Source organism: Schistocerca cancellata, chromosome 4 (assembly GCF_023864275.1).
Source record: "Schistocerca cancellata isolate TAMUIC-IGC-003103 chromosome 4, iqSchCanc2.1, whole genome shotgun sequence".
Classification (NCBI taxonomy): Eukaryota; Metazoa; Arthropoda; class Insecta; order Orthoptera; family Acrididae; genus Schistocerca; species Schistocerca cancellata.
This window is the reverse complement of record NC_064629.1, coordinates 250,881,883-250,899,428: the sequence shown is the minus strand read 5'-3', so window position 1 is coordinate 250,899,428 and position 17,546 is coordinate 250,881,883. Positions and strand designations below refer to the sequence as shown.

Genomic DNA, 17,546 nt, shown 5'->3' with positions numbered 1-17,546 from the left:
ATCTGATTCTGTAGAGGGAATTTTTATATATGATATTTGCAGAGCAAAGCCACTGAATAATTATTTATGAGCTACTTAAAAAACATTATTTCAGTTATAACGGGGAGAGAGTAAGAACAAATAATTCACAAAGAGATAGACTGGGGTATCAGCTTTGGTAAGAGCTAAAGGAGAAAACTGTGTCATTGATGTTCCCCATTCTGGGTGGAATGTCATTCTTGAGTACCTGTAATCAGTAATGTGAAGATAACTATGGTAATTACAGGATTTACCTATTGATATATAACATCAACTGTGGAAAATAGGAGAAAGAGTCATGTCATATTTTATTTCCATAAATGTTTCCTTCTAAAACATAGGTATAAAACTATTGTACAATAATTTACACTGCACTACTGCTGCACATGAAGAAAAACAACATTTCCAGTCCCTACTGGAGAAAGTATAGCATCAGCAAGTTACTGCAGTTAAACGGTGTTTTGTTTAAGAAAAAAAAAGGGGGATGTGAAATTTGTTGTAATTAGTTCCACATGCTTGATTGAAGATGCAATAAGTTTTTATATGAAGCACAGTGCGACAAACTCTGACCCATCATGAACATCTGCAACTACTGATTAAATATCATGAAAAATACAAAGGTATTCACAGAGTTTCACACATCAATAATAATTAACAATGATGCTGAAGTGAAAAAGAGTAGAAATATGCAGGTACTAAAACACCAATTACCTGAATGGCAACAGCTATTTTGTGACATTAAGAAAAATAAATCTCAGATCACTGTAATTTTCCCACCTCAATACCTAATGTTACTAACGTAAGCTTGTGTAATGTGTTCAAATCTAGATGTAGTTCGTTTGATTCCTTGAGTGCGAATCGCAAAATAATGGGGGAGAGTGTCACAGAAATGATACAGGATTTGGGCTGGACATTATTAAAAGAAAGGCATTTTTTGTTGCAATGGAATCTTCTCACGAAATTCCGATCACCAACTTTCTCCTCCGAATGCGAAAATATATTGTTGACACCGACCTACATAGGGAGCAAGGATCACCACGATAAAATAAGGTAAATCAGAGCTTGTACAGAAAGATATAGGTGTTCATTCTTTCCACGCACTATACGAGATTGGAATAATAGAGAATCATGAAGGTGGTTCGATGAACCCTCTGCAAGGCACTTAAATGTGATTTGCAGAGTATCCATGTAGATGTAGATGGGAGGAGAACAACAGTTTCCTGACCACTATTTGGCCAACAAGGAAAGGTGACACAGTAGCTTCAAGATACGAATCATCAGACTTATATGCCAATGTTGCATGTAAAATTGCAAACCTCTCTACATTGTCTCACGTAGTAAAACAGCACGCCACATCTGACGATGACGAATAGCCCAGGGGCTATTCGAGGCAAACGAGCTTTGTGCCTGTGTAAGGCTTTACCCTTTCATTGTCACCACCACCACCACCACCACCACCACCACCACCACCACGGCATTACACACTAACACCACTCATTGCAGTCCACACACCTGATATACAGTTAATTCCAGTGGAATCAACTAGAAAGGCTTTCAGCAGTCCACAATCCATACCAGAAAATAAATAAATAAATAAATAAATAAATTGTAAAGCTGAATGAAGTGAAAGTAATGGAACTAGCTATACTATTGATATGTGAAAGATTCATCAACTTTGGTCTCAAGGTGGCCAGGTCCAATAGCTATCTTCATATTTAAAAATATAAACATTTTCTTGATTGCACATTTATACAATAATGACCAGTTACAACTGCTCCAGCAATCATCTTCAAATTCAAAGTTAACAAAAGAGAGTACTGTTCATAAAAAGCTGTGTCTGCTTACAATATGTACTGCATAAAAAGAAAAGAAAGTGACAGAACATACCACTAAAAATGTTTACAGTAACTAATTACATGCAGTACGAACACAAAGTGAGTAATTAAAACAACTGTGTGTTCTATGATGCAAGAGAGACAAATGTACATCTGCTGCTGGACATAACGGTGTGCACAGTAACATGATTAAATTTGTTCCATAAGAACAAAATTTGCAAGGAAAAAAATTTTTGGCAGTATTAAAAGTATTACATATATGCAAATATCGAATGCATATTCTAATGAGCAGGTTGCCATTTGATAATGGAAAGATACTCATCAGTTAAGTCAAGGAGACAGCAAGACTGCTTCCTTGTGTACCATCTACACTAGTCCACAATACATCAGCAACTAATAACAAGAAGTCAGAGGGTGTCTGAAAAAAAAGCAACCCACACTTGGTGCACTGAAAACATCAGCCTCTTTGGCCTCTTGAAACTTGCATTTTCTTTGTTAAATTATTTTGTAATTTACTGATGTGCACATCTTAATTATCAAGTGGCAGCCTGCTCATTAGAAAATACCTTTTGTCTTCTCATATATTCTCCCAACATTTTAGTAGTATTACTTGTGGAATTCTTTTAGTACGCTCAGTTATACTGCAAACATTCTTTTTCTAGTGTATTTTGTTTAATTTTGTTTTCACATTAGAAAAATAAGATGATACTGTGAGAAGAATCTGACCAAATACTGAAAGACACGAGTGGAAATAAGGCCCCTGGCATAGATGACATTCCAGTGAGAACCCTGGGGAGCCAGCCATGGCCAAAATATTTCACCTAGTGTGCAAGATAGACAAGACAGCAGAACTACTTTTGGATTTTAAGAAGAACGAAATACAGTGTAACCCCGCGTCGTTCCCGGAATTAACGTTTTCCCGCCATTTATGACATTTTTATTGGTCCTGTCAAGTTTCCTATACCCACAATATTAATTTGCACCTGATGTTGCATCAACATATTTATAATTTTCCCACGATTTACGCATTACGAAGAAATGTTTGTGGAGAAAATATGATGCTGGCAAAATGTTGGCCATCCAGTAGTGTTTACAAATATTATGTGGTTAAGTTTCTTGACACCAGGGCACTCTATTCAACGGATTTGAACGGGTAAACAAGTAAAAGTTTTAACAATTCATGCCGTATCTCCCGCTGCTGCCCAGCTCTACGTGGCGTGGTGGCTGATGGGAGTATATAACTAGGTTCGTTCGAATGAAGATATCATGACCAATCACAACCATTTCCAAACTGTCTCTACTGCACAAATGTGGTTTCATCAGTCTTGTGATCATCGTGACACCTTTGTCGAACCATATTTGGCGTGTTTCGGCATATGGCAATGTGGATCGCTAGTTGATACAGTCATTCACTTTGTGTTGTTCAAATGTTTTAAGTGTAAACACAGTGCCAGTTATGTATTGTATTCATGCTGAGCAAAATGTGTTTCGAGAATTTATTCTCGTTGTCAAGTTCAGTATTTATGTATGTATTTCTTTTTTATGTTACACAAACAAACAATGTGAGTGATAGTTTGCGTGTGTCTGTGGTTTTCTACATAACTGATGAGGCACAGTGCCTGATAACCTCAAAAAGACGCAGAATAACACACATTCATACACTATACAAAATACTTATTTACATAATTGCACTTGACAACGAGAAAAAAATTCTTGAAACATGTCGTACTAAGCATGAAAAAATATGTAACTAGTGCAGCATTTCATTATATAAATAATGAATGACAGCTGCAGGCTTTCCAAAAACACTGATAATGACAATTGAAATCAAGTCAAACGTTTCCACTTTGCAGATAGTTATCAATCCCAGTTACATCAGCAGTTTTTATTAGCTAATGGACCTTTATTAGACAGTAAAAAAGTCACTGACAAGTCTTTTGATGCCTGTTATGTACATGCATCATACATAAATTGCAAGGGGGTATCCTACACATAACTTTTACAGCTTAAAACATTATTTCCCACATTTTACACTATTTTTCTGAAGTCCCTCGAAAAGTGTAAAAGCGGGGTTTCATTGTAATTCCATTTCTGAAGAAGGCAGGTGTCGACAGGTGTGAATGTTACCTAACCATTAGATCAATCATGGCTGCAAAATAGTGACACAAATTATTTGCAGAAGAATCAAATAACTTGCAGAAGCTGTCCTCAAGGAACATTAGTTTGGATCCTGAAGAAATTCAGGAACATACAATATGAAATTGAGACGAAAACTTACCCTACAAGACAGGCTGAAGAAAGGCAGACTTACATTTATAGCATTCACAGAAATAAAAATTTTTGAAAATGTTAAATGGACCACATTCTCCGATATTTTGAAGGTCACAGGGGTAGCATACAGGAGAAGGTTATTTACACTTTCAACAAGAACAAGACTGCAGTTATAGAAGTCACACAGAAACGAAAGGGAAGTCATAGTTCAGAAGCGAGACAGACAGGTTTGTAGTCTATCGCTGATGTTATTCAATCTGCACATTGAGCACAAGGAGAAATTTGGAAAGGGTATTAAAGGCCATGGAGAAGAAATGAGGCACTGAGAACCACAAGGGCCCAAAACAAGAACACAAAGTTTTGAGAAAAATAAATATCTGTGAAAATCTAATTCATAGACAAACCAGCAGTCTTACAGGTCTGGCCTCCTATTTTTAACCCAGTATCAACATCCCATACTCCCTAAGAAAAGATAATGTACCTATTTATGTCACAAAATATTAACTAATATTTAAGATTAATAATAAATATAGTGTTAATTCACAATATTTACTTATATAGGCTAGTGAGAATAGTGTGTTTTGACAGTTGGAAAGCTTTTAATTAACGGTAAACACGAATATGAACATAAAGAATAAATACTACTACTACACTAACCCCCCCCCCCTCACACAAACACAAAATTATGACCTACTCCAATACTTCATAGTCACTGTTATTTTCATTACGCAAATTCTGTGGCTTGGGGTTCAGATAGAACTGCAAGTATAAGTGCTACTACTATGTTCATGATGCAGACACTAAATTATGTTGGCAACACTGGATAACAATCGAGCAGAGCAACAATATTAGGCTTTCTGCTTTAAACTCACATGGAAATGAATATTGGAGGAATCTGTGAAAGACATTTTTGTGAACGTTCATATATACAATGTGGGCCAGCATACACAAAGCTGATTCACTATAAGATCCATAGATGTCAGGAGCAATCTCAAAATTCATGACAGTGTGCTTTAGGCCCTTATGATTCTCTTAAATAAAAACTTTCAGGTTTGCCAATGACACTGTAATCCTATCAGACAAAAAAAGGTTTGAAAGAACTGTTGAACAGAACAGATAGTGTGTTGAAAAATGAAACAAGAGGAACATCAACATAATTAAAATGAGAGTAATGGACTGTGATTTAATTCAAACAGGCAATGCTGAGGGAATTAGATTAAGAAATGGGAAATTAAAAGTAGTTGGTAAGTTTTGTTATTTGAGTAGTAAAATAACTGATTATGGGCAAAGAAGAGAGGATACAAAATGCAAACTGGCAATAGCAAGAAAAACATTTCTGAATCGTAGAAATTTGTTAACATCCAATATCAATTTAAGTTTTAGGAAGTCCTTTCTAAAGGGTTTTGTCTGGAGTGTAACCTTGTACTGAAGTAAAATGTGGACAATATGCAGTTCACACAGGAAGCAAAAAGAATATTTTGAGATGTGATATCACAGAAGAATGCTGAATATTAGATATGTAGATCACATAACCAACTATGAGATACTGAATCAAACTGGGGAGAACAGAAGTTCATGGCATAACTTACCTAAAAGAAGCGATCGGAGTGTAAGTTGCATTCTAAGACATAAGAGAATTCTCAATTTGGTATTGGAGAGAAGAGGGGGGGGGGGAGGAAGGGGGGGGGGGACAACAGCATTGGGTAGGCCAAGGCTTGAGTACAATGAACAGGTTCAAATGGATGTAGGCTGTGGTAGTTTTACAGATGGTATAAGTTTTACCTAGGATAGACAAACATGGAGAACTACCTAGAACCAGTCGTCGGAAAGACGACGATTACATCAACGGTGACAACAAATTGAATGAAGTAACTATGCAAACTGCTGCGCCCTTTAGCAGATGTGAATTTGTCTTAAACAGTAGCATCACCATAGAACACACAGTAGTTTTAAAGACTGTACAACGTTTGTACTACACGTGACGAGTTACTGTAAATATATTTTATGCGTATGTTCTTTGTCAATTTCTGTTCTTGATATACAGTATGTATTTTAAGCAGTTACAACCTTTTATAAAATGGTTTGCTCTGAGCACTATGGGAGTTAACTGCTGTTGTCATCAGTCCCCTAGAACTTAGAACTACTTAAACCTAACTAACCTAAGGGCATCACACACATCCATGTCCGAGGCAGGACTCAAACCTGCGACCGTAGCGGTCATGCGGTTCCAGACTGTGGTGCCCAGAACCGCTCGGCCACTCCGGCCGGCAGAACCTTTTATAAAACAAAATTTTTGTTTATTTTAGGTCTGAAGATGATTGCTTCAGCAATCAAAACCGTTCATTTCGTAAATGTGCACTCAAGACAATTTTATATTGAAAATTAAGATTTCATACTCTACATATTTTATCATGTAAAGTCTCACAAAATTTGAAGTAGTCTGACCATAACCAGACAACAGAGGCAGAAGCACAGAGTGGACACAGTTTGTAAGACAAATAACTGATGAAGCATCACTGAAAAGCAATTATGTTATAGTATGGTAAGTAAGAATGGAGAGAGGAACTTTACACATAGAAAATCAATACTATGAAATCTTCTGCTCTTTGGAAGAAATATAAACAACTGAAGCTAATATTTCTTTAAACATAATATCAACAATAACATCGTATAGAAGTGCGAACAATATACCCGGATACGCTATAGAAGCTCCTACAGCTATTACTACTTACAGCTATTTGACTACATTAAAAGCTCAGCAGTTAAGTCACTGCTGAAAATATTGTACTTTTCTACCTCTGTTACAATTTCTTCTACACCTTTTTTTATACAAGACTTAAAACTTCAGTCTACATTACATATTTGATCATCATTGATACCACAGTACCGTAAATACAATATTTAAAACATTCATACCGAGGAGTACGCCGATTATCTTTCTCCACTCTTCTAGGTGGTGCACCAATGGCACGTCCTACGTCTTCTTTTCCAGATTCTGTTGAGGCAGAAACTTCATCTCCTGAAATCTCTTCCGATTCAGTCCACTCGTCACGTAAATTATGAACGTTCCTATTAGATCCACCCCAACGATTCACTCTCGAGTCTCGCTGTTGACCCCAGCCACCTCCACGATACACTGCGTAGCCACTGTGTCTACCTCGAGGCTGCTCTTGACGTGTGTGGCTTCTGTTTCTTTGTTCCTTCTCAGTCTTCAGTTCAGAAGAGGATGGGCTTTCCTCCATTCGCTTCACATCCCTACTGGATGCATCACTTTCAATTGATTTATTTTCTTTTGCCTTGGTTACACTCTCATCCAATGGAGCTTCTGCAACAGCAATAAAAATTAAGTCAGTGTATGGATCAATCAACATTAACCTTAAGTTGATCTTCTGTGTTTCTTTTAAAATATGCTTTAGAAATTAATACGTTCGTAATGGTTTGACAGAGGAAACACTGACAAACTTTACTGCAATTATCTAATGATGAATTGACAAACAGTTAACTACATTCAGAACACTTCATTGGATTATCCGTGGATAAGATAGGAATTGGTTATAGTAGTCTTTGATAAATCATTGGTGTTGTTACATAGCATGATTCAGGAACTCACAAAAATGTGAAACTAGTGGTTTTCAATGTAATTATGGAGCTCCCAGTATTTTACTGCTGTATTTACAGGTGAAATGATGTCACACATACAAAACATTACACAAAACTCTTATTAACACAGAAGTAACAATAAAATTTGCTTTCTACATTTCTGACTTCAGCAATGATCAGAATAATTCAGTATTCTCTTGATGTACAGCAAAACAAGTTAAGGTAGAATACAGAGCATCAGTAAAACACTTTATTGCTAGTTGCACACAAGGAAAGCATATTCAACAACTAATTCAGTATATAAAGAGGAAGAGGAGAATAGTGTTTAATGTCCCACTGCCAACGAGAACATCAGAGAAGAAGCCCAAGCTTGGATTAAGGAAGGATGGAGAAGGAAAGCAGCCATGCCCTTTCGAAGGAACCATCCCAGCATTTGTCTTAAGGGATTTAGGGAAATCACATAAAATCTAAATCTACATCTACATGGCCAGACGCAGGTTTGAACAGTTATCGTCCCAAATGCAAGTCCTGTGTGCTAACTACTATGCTATCCTGCTCAGTCATCATATTATATATTAGAGGCTTACAAGTGAAATGAAGGAAGGAAACACAAGAACAAAGGGTGAAAAAGGAAATGAGTTGTAGAGAGCAGAATTTCTTGGACAGAGTTACAGTCAATGAGAAACAAAACAATATTCCTAAGAAACATTGTTACCTTCATGTAAAATGAATGTTTGTCAATAACAGGAGCAATATTTCTTCCTCTGTACTCACCCTCGCATCTAAACATCTGAGGATACTCTGAATATTTTCTGTGGTCTTCCAAGCATTTGTACTGAAATCTTATTTTCTTAAAACACCCAAGAGTCTTAACTCTCCAGTTATTAATGTTGGCAAAGTTACATTTCCATGAGTATTACAACACTGCAACGGCATACCCATTCAGATAGCCATGCATTAACATGACCACTTCTGGGGCAGGGAGGTATAATGGCCAAGGACTGATTACACTAGTCAACAGCCATTCTGCATCTGGGATGTGATACATCAAATAGTATGTATTTTGGTGTGTAGAATCTGAATATACCTTTCAAATGTTCTAGCACATACCATTTTTGAGTTTTTAAAGGTTTTTTATTTTTCATATTCAGTATTTTGCTTTTTGCTGTTGTTCTGTTTTGATGTTTACTTGTTGACAAAAATATTGTGTCTACTGAGGTCGAAGTAGAGTGTGATTGTGAAGTTATCTGGACACGTTTAACAGGGCTACGAGAAATAAAGTTAATTGTTGGGTGTTATTACCAGCCACCAAGTTCCACCGTGACAGTTTTAGAATCACTCAAAGGGGGTCTATACTCTGTATCGCAGAAGTACCCGGATCATGCTATATTAGTCGGAGGCGAATTCCACCTACCTACTATAGACTGGAATGTCTATGGATTCATTACAGGTGGTACAGACAAGCTGTCGTGTGAATTACTTTTGAACACATTATCTGAAATCTGTATTGAGCAGCTAAATCAACAGCTAACGCCTAATGGAAATATTTTAGATCTGATAGCCACGAACAGATCAGACCTCATCGACGGTGTCAGTGCTGAGACAGGGATTAGTGATCATGATGTTGTCATTACGACTATGGTTAAAAAGTCGGTCAAGAAGGCTAAGGGAGTATTCTTACTAGAAAGAGCAGATAAGCAGTTGGTAGCATCCCACTTAGTAAATTCATTTACTTCCGGTACGATGGACGTGGAAGAATTATGGGCAAATTTTAAACATATTATAAATCACGAATTGGAGAAGTGGATTACGGACGGAACACGCCACCATGGTTTAACAGCACAATTCGGAGAATGCTCAGGAAGCAAAGACAGTTGCACTCGCGGTACAAGAAAGATCAGGAGAATGAGGACAGGCAAAAGTTAGTAGAGATTAGCGCTGCTGTAAAAAGAGCGATGCGTGAAGCATACAACCACTACCACCGTCATACCTTAGCAAAAGATCTTGCTGAAAACCCAAGGAAATTCTGGTCTTATGTAAAATCGGTAAGCGGGTCGAAGGCTTCCATCCAGTCACTCACTAATCAGTCTGGCCTGGCAACGGAAGACAGCAAAACGAAAGATGAAATTTTAAATTTAACATTTGATAAATCTTTCACGCAGGAGGTTCGTACAAACATACCGCCTTTTGAGTCTCGTACAGATTCCCGTATGGAGGACATAGTGATAGACATCCCTGGGGTTGTGAAGCAGCTGAATGGGTTGAAAATAAATAAATCGTCAGGTCCTGATTGGATTCAAATTCGGTTTTACAGAGAGTACTCTACTGCATTGGCTTCTTACTTAGCTTGCATTTATAGCGAATCTCTCGCCCAATGTAAAGTTCCGAGCGAGTGGAAAAAAGCGCAGGTGACGCCTGTATATAAGAAGGGTAGAAGGACAGAGCCTCAAAATTACAGAGCAAAATCCTTAACATCGGTTTGTTGCAGGATTGTCGAACATATTCCCAGTTCAAATATAATGAATATCCTTGAGCTGTCTATGCGTCAGCACGGCTTTAGAAAGCACCGCTCCTGCGAAACGCAACTCGCCCCTTTTTCACATGATATCTTGCGAACCATGGATGAAGGGTATCAGATCATATTCCTTGACTTCAGGAAAGAGTTTGACTCGGTGCCCCACTGCAGACTCCTAACTAAGGTACGAGCATATGGGATTGGTTCCCAAATATGTAAGTGGCTCGAAGACTTCTTAAGGAATAGAAACCAGTACGTTGTCCTCAATGGTGAGTGTTCATTGGAGGTGAGGGTATCATCTGGAGTGCCCCAGGGAAGTGTGGTAGGTCCACTGTTGTTTTCTATCTACATAAATGATCTTTTGGATAGGGTGGATAGCAATGTGCAGCTGTTTGCTGATGATAATGTGGTGTACAGGAAGGTGTCGTCGTTGAGTGACTGTAGGAGGATATGAGATGACTTGGACAGGATTTGTGATTGGTGTAAAGAATGGCAGCTAACTCTAAATATAGATAAATGTAAATTAATGCAGATGAATAGGGGAAAGAATCTCATACTGTTTGAATACTCCATTAGCAGTGTAGCGCTTGACACAGTCACATCGATAAAATATTTGGGCATAACATTGCAGAGAGATATGACGTGGGACAAGCATGTAATGGCAGTTGTGGGGAAGGCGGATAGTCGTCTTCGGTTCATTGGTAGAATTTTGGGAAGACGTGGTTCATCTGTAAAGGAGGCCACTTATAAAACACTAATACAACTTATTCTTGAGTACTGCTCAAGCGTAATTCAGAGGCGGGCTGCTAGATTTGTTACTGGTAGGTTTGATCATCACGCGAGTGTTACGGAAATGCTTCAGGAACTCGGGTGGGAGTCTGTGGAGGAAAGGAGGCATTCTTTTCGTGAATTGCTACTGAGGAAATTTAGAGAACCAGCATTTGAGGCTGACTGCGAGGCATATAGGCAGTCATTTTTCCCTCGTTCTGTTTGGGAGTGGAACAGGGAGAGAAGATACTAGTTGTGGTATTAGGTACCCTCTGCCACACACCGTATGGTGGATTGCAGAGTATGTATGTAGATGTAGATGTTTGTTTTTGATTTGAAGAGGAAAGCTAGAAGATCTACAAATCGACAGTAAATGGTTGGTATGGTAATCCAGTGATGTGAAAGATATCCTCAGTGAGCATTTCCCATGGAAGATAGTGCAAACTTTACAACTAGGTGTACAACATAATCCACAGGAGTGGCGACTATTTATTGACTCCAGTAAAACCAGCTTGAAAGCAGTATTACTGCGTAATGGCAATGCATTTCCGTCGATACCTTTGGCTTATGCAGTAGACATGAAAGACACTTATGAAACCATGGCTTTGCTGCTAGTGGCAATCAAATGTAAGCATCATGAATGGCAGCTTTGCTGTAATTTAAAAGTTGTTGCACTCCTTACAGGTTTACAGGCTGGATTCCTGAAATACTGCTGCTTTTTGTGCCTTTGGGGCAGCCGTGACACCAAGAACCACTATACAGTCAAGGAATGGCCTATAAGGAAGTCATACATTCCTGGAAACATCAATGTGAACAATACCCCATTGGTTGAGCCTGATAAAATCATTTTGTCTCCCCTTCATATCAAGTTGGGCCTTATCAAGAACTTTGTAAAAAGTCTGGATAAAGAAGGTGAGGCCTTCAATCACTTAAAAGAAAAGTTTCCCAAATTAAGTGATGCAAAGCTGAAAGACGGCATATTTGTTAGACCACAAATAAGAAAATTTCTGAAAGATCCAACCTTTGGTACCAAAATCACATATCCAATTAGCTGCTTAGTCTTCTTTTAAAGCCATTGTGAAGGGCTTTTTTGGTAACAGAAATAACAAAAACTATGTTACCATTGTGAATGATCTATTGGACAACTATAAGAACATGAGGTGTAGAATGTCACTTGAAATTCACTTTTTACATTCTCACCTTGATTTCTTCCCGGAAAATTTGGAAGTGATGAGCATGGTGAACGCTTTCACCAAGACATTCTTTCATGGAACACCGTTACCAAGGCCACTGGAACCCTTCGATGATGGGTGACTACTGCTGAGGTATTGTTACGGAGAGTGAAGAAACGGCAACAAAAGAAGAGCCCCGTCGTCGCATTTTTCAAAAACCAAAGACGATTAAAGGTGAAAATATCTTCTGAACTAATTTGGACCTTTTATTGGCAGCATGCCCATATATACATACAAAATAGCATTGATCGAAGCAGACAAAATGAATTAAAATTTGTGCTAGGGATGAGGACTCCAACCCAGGTTTTATTGCTTGCTAGGCAGAAATTATGCAATATTATTGATTTCAAACATTCTGAATGTTTATTTTTGTTTGACTTAATTGTGTCAATATTCACTATTACCATTTATTAATCTACTGTGTATCTAGGAAATGTGACATCATAAAGAAACTGATTTTACCAGTGTATTCAGCACCCCAAAACTAGGTAAATCCACCCATTTACAAACCAGATGCAGAAAAAAAAATGCTTAAATTTGTTAACTTGTGTTAGTGAGGAGGGGTCAGTGCGTGTGCCAGTCGGAATGTGGTTTTTAGGCGGTTTCCCCACATCCCGTTAGGCGAATACCAGGCAGGTTCTCATGTTTCCACCTCAGATAAATGCTACGCAAGCATTTAGAACACTTTCTCAAACTAGCAAGCAGAATTTACTCTATATTCAAACAGACTGGGTACACTCTTTCTGTCCTGGGGGTGAACAGAAGACTAATGGCCTTGGCTGTTTGCCGGCTGGTGTGGCCGAGCGGTTCTTGGCGCTTCAGTCTCGAACCGCGCGACCGCTATGGTCGCAGGTTCGAATCCTGCCTCGGGCATGGATGTGTGTCATGTCCTTAGGTTAGTTAGGTTTACGTAGTTCTAAGTTCTAGGGGACTGATTACCTCAGATGTCCCATAGTGCTCAGAGCCATTTGAACCTTGGCTGTTTGTCTCCTTAAATCCTCACTCAGCAACAATGGTGTTACTCATTATTTGCTTTCTATTATCTGACATGTTTACACCCCCCCCCCCCCCCCCGCCCCATATTCAGATTTTGGGAAAAAGGGTAAGACCTTTCTTTTAATCAATCTTTGTGCTGATCTGTGATTCATTAATGCCTTCATGAATATTGCCACTTCTTGATCTAAATAAAGATTTTATGAGCATGTTTTCTAAGTCTTTGGATGATGAGATAAATATTTTTACCTTCTCATACAGGTGAACATTTATGCTCAATATTCAGAAAGGTGTTCTTACTTCTCAATTTACTTCACAAAGGAAACTGTAACAAATTATTGTTTTTGCTGTCAGATTTTGAAGTTAAGATTCAGCTAGTGCTGGAGAGTAAGTTTTTTTCCCACAGATAATACTCTCACAAAACTACACGGAACTGGCATGGGTATACATTTCAACACATCATCAATCAACAAAAACAGAAAAGCCAGCACAGTAGGATATTAAGACAATGAATTGTCTGTGATGTCAGATAACTTGCCCAATTAGAAAGCAGGCTCGCATATATGGACAAAAACTGCTGTGTAAATCTTTGCATTTATAATCTTTTACAGATGACAATAGTCAATATAATAAACTATAAATGTCCATATGTAATGCTTAGTATGCATCAGTGCTGACGCATAATGGCTTAACAGCTGAAATAAGCCTGTATTGGATGAAGTTTTATTTTTGACAAAAAGTTTGCAGCCCCAGTGAAATCATGGTATTAACCTTCCACAGAATCTCTTGATTTGGTACTGCAGTGTACAGAATTTCTAACTACAACGTTTTGTGGCTGAACGATAGTCTTGTTTCATGGACGTATGTGGCTGCATCACTTCTAAGGCAACTTGGAACACTGACAAATCATTTTGTTTAATCAGATAATTCTCTTATTACTATTTTAACAATTATTTCCCTGTCCCTGTATTTTTCTTTGTATTTATATAAAAAAGGTAATAGGTTTTAATTGTAAAGTTCTTATGAAGAAGTCAGTCTAAAAAGGCATAGTGTTACTCCTCACAAATCCTGTACACTTACCGGCGCTTGGTTCACGCTAATCCACATCACATTTTTAGAACCTGCAGAAATGCTTCTGAATTTCCAATAAGGAACCCCCCTCCCCCCATCTTCCTCATTCATGGTATACTTCAAAGTACACATCTACAACTACTTCACTCACCAAGTACACACACACACACACACACACACACACACACCAACAACAACAACAACAACCACCACACAAATTTACTTATGGTACAAACTAATACCGTATTTACCCGAATCTAAACCGCACTCGAATCTAAGCCGCACCTGAAAAATGAGACTCGAAACAAAGGAAAAAAAGATTTCCCGAATCTAAGCCGCACCTGAAATTTGAGACTCGAAATTCAAGGGGAGAGAAAAGTTTTAGGCCGCACCTCCAAATCGAAACAAAGTTGGTCCATTGTAATATGAGACACAATTTAGGTCGAATGAATGACGATACAGCTACAGTAGTTTGGTTCGAGTCGTAAGCTTTACCAGGTAGCCATTGCTATGCGTCAGGCGCTGCGTCCGTATTTATACAGGTACCCTTCCTTTTTCACGTGCTTCGTCTGGTTTGAATCAATTGCTTATTTTGTTTGATCTGATAGGTGCCGTTTTCTCTGTTATAGGTGTTTACGTCACTCTAAGCTGAAAATGCATCACTGTACTGTGTCATGCATTGTTTGTCGCATTCTGATAGTGCGTGTTTACGGCCTGTCACCGTTCGTGGCATGGCTTGCTTTTGTGCGCGCTACCGCCGCTTACAACTAAAAAGAGGCGAATCGTCTCATTAGCGAAGCAATGTCAAGAGACTGCTATTTGTTGTTACTTACACTGCTGCTTTCTTTGAGAATGATCAACAAGAACCAAATAATAGGCTGCGTATGATAGAACATGTTCTGAACGAGAGTTAGGCGAAAATTTTTCTCCGTTTGAAAATCTTTGCGGCCACTTCTTTAGTTCATCAAATTCTGCACAGAAATTAGAGTGATCTTAGATTTAAAAATCTAGTCAGTTGCCGTGGTTCATTTCTGACTGTATCACTATTAGGCTAAGAATAATACGAATATAAACATGACACGATAAGTGTATTCTTCCGCGTTTGCTGTTGTCTCCTCTAGTTTCGTAGTTTATTAGGCAGACAGGATTTAAATGAGATAGCAACAAACACGGAAGAACACATGGCAAAATGTTTATATTCGTATTATTCTTATGGTGAATGGTGAAGAGAATACTGCTTGTGATTCACATTTCATCAGGTTACTATTAGCAACCATCTCTTCTCACAGGTAGGAAAAAATTCAGAATGTAGTGTTGGCCATATTGAAAAACATCCCAAACAGTCTTGCCAGTCGGATTTTCGTAGTACATTGAAATTCTACTACATTCGAAGATGAACAATACGGAATTTGTATTTACTTCGTTGGATAATGTATGAAAATGCAGTGGTCGAAACTCGGGGCGGAGAAAAAAAAGCTCGTCTTCCACCTTTTTTTTTTTTAATTTATTTACTGACGCAGAGGTTTTGGCGCCAGTATTTATCTTTGTGCCTACAAAGCATGCCTTTGTAGCGCTACATGTATTCGACGGCAGAAGTTAGTTGTGGCTGCACCTACCAGCATTTTTCAGAACTTCTGCTTGCTTTGCACTCGATTCTAAGCCGCAGGCGGTTTTTTGGATTACAAAAACCGGAAAAAAAGTGCGGCTTAGATTCGAGTAAATACGGTATATTCATTTTGGAATAAAAGTGAAGTCTAGATTCTTGCAAAAAGATACTAAGGACTAAGAAATGGAAAAATTTCCTTCCAATTATTCAGACCTCCAAAATTTCTGACACTTTCACAGCCATACAATACGAACACCTCATTCCAGCTTCTTTATCTGAAGTGAGATTGCAAAAGGAAATTTTTGACTCTAAACTAATCATAGAGAAATAAGTTTCAACATTCAAGAACTAATTTTATGTGCAGGCACAAAAAATGGAACTCTAAGTTTAAAATCTAAAAGCATTTAAGAGGAGGCAAACTGTCCCAACTTTACACTCCAGTAAGAGAAAACAACTACTTCCTTCCTTGAGAGTCTAAAGCATGTCCACCTTCTACCATTTCACAAAGTATTTTGGCATACCACTGCCATGTTACATTATATACACCAGACAGAAAGAGAAGACAAAGAAAAATATAGCTGCTTTGATCTATAAAGTGAAGAAGTTATAATGGGACTTGGGGCAAGTGATGAAGCACTACGGTAGTAATCGGATCATAGTGGAGTCAGTGAAGTGCTGGTCCGCCACGTCGAGTGGACCAATACCTTTTCCGTGTCACAGCCTTCGTTTGACAAAACCAGGCCAGTCACCAGGAAGAACTGCAGCTGACCTGCTGCTGGCTACAACAGCCAGTCATTGCCTCTCTTCCTGATAATTCAGTGGAACACTAAAATGCCTTGACTGCTGCAGTCAGTGGGCAGGAGCATCATTTAAGTACAAACGAAGCAGCCAGTCAGCATTTGGCCAGATGGGAAGTATGCAACAGCCAGTCTGTGTCGACCTGAGTCTTTGCTGTTACTATGGTGACACTTGGCCACAGGGAAGGGACCCTGTCTCTGTGCCAAGCCCTGGCAGCCAACACTTTGCCAGCCACCCACCCCTGCTCTTTGGCTGACTCTTGGCACCATGCCACTGGGACCAGCTGCAAAGTCCAAGACATTGCTACCTTGCCCCGCACCATGCTACACCTGGACCCCATGTGGGCCTTGGTTGTTGCCATCATGTCAGCGGGCCTAGTCAGCATTCCACTGCGTGCTCAGCTTGGGTCCCTGAGAACTTTGGCCATTGCTAGGCCTGTCGCAACACTGCCAAAACATTCCATTAAGATGGAAACATACTCTAATGAGTGTAAAAGCTGGCTGGATTATTTGAAGACTTGTTTGCATTCATCCTGATGCCTGTCTGCAGCCACTTCTGACCAGGTTCATGGTGCAGTTAAGTTCAATGGATTAATAAAGAAACTATTTTAACCCCTCCTTCACCAGCACCCCTTTCATAGTGGGTGTCAATAAGGACTACTGAAGATGAAGATGTACAACCAGAAGACAGTAGCCAGTTCCACGGCTGCTTAGCAGCACCTTTCCAAAAGGGGAAGGGGCTTGGATGGATGGATGGATGGATGGCAGAGTGCTGAAGGATCATCTGGGATGCAAAATACGTAAGTAGCAGCTTTAAGTTTAACATTCACTCACTGGACT

The 17,546-nt window shown here is 38.8% G+C and overlaps 1 protein-coding gene across 1 annotated transcript in view; it reads right to left on the bottom strand.

Annotated features, from left to right (window-relative positions):
* LOC126184982 (protein PRRC2C-like) overlaps positions 1-17,546 on the bottom strand; it is a 237,944-nt gene that overhangs the window by 85,675 nt on the left and 134,723 nt on the right. Inside the window, exon 20 of the mRNA XM_049927684.1 lies at positions 7,041-7,449. Within this exon, the coding sequence (XP_049783641.1) occupies positions 7,041-7,449 (409 nt within the window). The remainder of the gene's footprint in view (positions 1-7,040; positions 7,450-17,546) is intronic.